This window comes from Lycorma delicatula, chromosome 3 (assembly GCF_047948215.1).
Source record: "Lycorma delicatula isolate Av1 chromosome 3, ASM4794821v1, whole genome shotgun sequence".
In the NCBI taxonomy this organism is placed as follows: domain Eukaryota; kingdom Metazoa; phylum Arthropoda; class Insecta; order Hemiptera; family Fulgoridae; genus Lycorma; species Lycorma delicatula.
This window is the reverse complement of record NC_134457.1, coordinates 42,058,767-42,060,982: the sequence shown is the minus strand read 5'-3', so window position 1 is coordinate 42,060,982 and position 2,216 is coordinate 42,058,767. Positions and strand designations below refer to the sequence as shown.

Here is a 2,216-nt window from a genome sequence, read left to right as displayed (position 1 = left end):
ATTTAAATCCTATATAAAAGCTCGTAATTTTTCTTATATTTTCATTTTTGGTTTCGCGCGCTATCTTTAAACAAGTATTTAAGTTCAACACTTTATTTACATATTTTTGAAAACAAAGCCATGTCGGAAGCAAAAAAGAAGAAACGGCAATACAGTATAGAATATATTAAATATGGATTCATAGAAAATTCGACAAACCCATCGGCCTTTGTGCCTTCTTTGTTCAAAAACATTTTCAAACGAAGCGATGATGCCTTCAAGACTTCAAGATCATTTGAATAAAATGCATCCGGATAAGAAGGACAAAAATGTAGCCTATTTTCAAGATCTGGAAAAGAAGCATAATGTTCAGCCAAGTGTATCGAAACATTTTTCGATGGCTGCTAAGCTAGACGATGACGGACGTCGAGCTTCATACAATATCTCTCTGTTAATTGCTCAAACAGGTAAACCAGACACCATCGGAGAAACGTTAATTTTGCCGGCGATAAAAGAAGTTATAACTACTGTGCTCCATAAACCGGCGGCAGATATAATTCGAAAAATTCCTTTGAGCAATAGTTCTGTCCAAAGACGAATTGATGAAATGGCTGAAAAAATTGAAAAGTCATTGTGCAATCATCTGAAGACTAGTAAATTTTCAATTCAGTTGGATCAGTCCACTTTACCAACTAATGAAGCATTGCTGTTGTCTTACGTGAGATTTATTAAAGATGAAAAAATATGTCAAGAACTTTTATTTGCTAGAAATTTAGAGACAGACACGAAAGGAGAAACCGTATTTAAAACACTGGAAAAGTTTTGTGATGAAAAAGGAATTCCGTTGAAGAATATTATATCAGCTGCTACAGATGGTGCTCCAGCTATGACGGGGTGTCAAAAAGGCTTCATATCGTACTTAAAAAACAAAATTCCTGATGTGCTTGCTGTACATTGCGTTATACATCGACAGCATTTAGTTGCTAGAAATTTAAGTGAACGACTATTTCAATCATTGCAACATGTCATCAGAGCAGTCAATAAAATCCGAAACAACTCTTTAAATGACAGATTATTTAATCAGCTTTGTGTTGATAATGATGAAGATTTCAACAGATTGATCTTTCACACAGAAGTGCGTTGGCTATCAAAAGGAAATTGTCTGACTCGTTTTTACAATCTGTTTGACTCTGTCATAGAGTTCTTGGAAAACAAAGACACAGAATTGCGCGAAAACCTCATCACATCAAAGAATGATATCGCATACCTGACAGACCTTTATACATTGCTTAATGATATGAATCTCCAACTTCAAGGCGATGAGTTGAACTTAATAAAAACAAAAAATGTTCGTCGCTGCTTTCGTAGCCAAGCTGCTCTTACACAAGAAGAATATCGGCAGACGTGAGTTCCATAATTTTCCCAATTTATCAGTATCCTGCAACAACGACGACTTGCTCGTCTACTGCCAACATTTAGAAAATCTTCATAGTGATTTCATCGAAAGATTCCAGGACATTTTGAAATTGGAAATACCAGACCGGGTGTTAGATCCTTTTTCAAATGTCAACATAGCAATATCACCCCGGTTGGAAGAAGAACTTATAGAACTGACAACGAACGAGGAAATAAAAATCAAATACAAAAATGGCTACCAACAATTTTGACTACAAAACAATTTGTAGTTGTACCCTGGATTGTGGTCTATCGTTGAACGATTTTTGATAGCATTCCCATCGTCATATTTGTGTGAACGTGGATTTAGCGCTGTGACAACGCTGCTTACTAAAAAGAGAAATCATTTGCAAGTTACCAAACGCGTCGACTTACGACTGTTTTTGAGTAAAATCGAACCTGATATCAATAAACTTATTAAATATCATCAAATTCATCCATCTCATTAGATTAGTATAAAACGAAAACCGATTACATATTTATATTGTTTCTTTTAATTTCATTAAAATATATTATTAATATTATAAAGTTGGGTTTTATTTGCTCTCACTGGTAAAAATTTCTAGTTTAGAATGTAAGTTTAAACATCAGAACCGACTAATATAACTAAATTAATTGAAGTAATGAAATTGTGGTTTTTAAGTTTTAGGGGTGTATAAAAAATGGGTGGCGCTGAAAAATAATTGATTTTCAAAGGGGGCGGTAAAAGAAATAAGTTTGATAATCACTGCTCTAACTGAAGGTTTTTTAAATTGTAATCATAGTGTTACTCGTCAAAGTTT

At 34.0% G+C, this 2,216-nt stretch overlaps 1 protein-coding gene across 1 annotated transcript; it reads left to right on the top strand.

Moving 5' to 3' along the window:
• The first annotated feature begins 247 nt into the window (after positions 1–247).
• On the top strand, positions 248–1,387 carry LOC142321121 (protein FAM200C-like). Its single transcript, XM_075359112.1, has one exon. It carries the CDS (start codon positions 248–250, stop codon positions 1,385–1,387), a length of 1,140 nt encoding a protein of 379 aa, XP_075215227.1.
• The last annotated feature ends 829 nt before the right edge of the window (positions 1,388–2,216 follow it).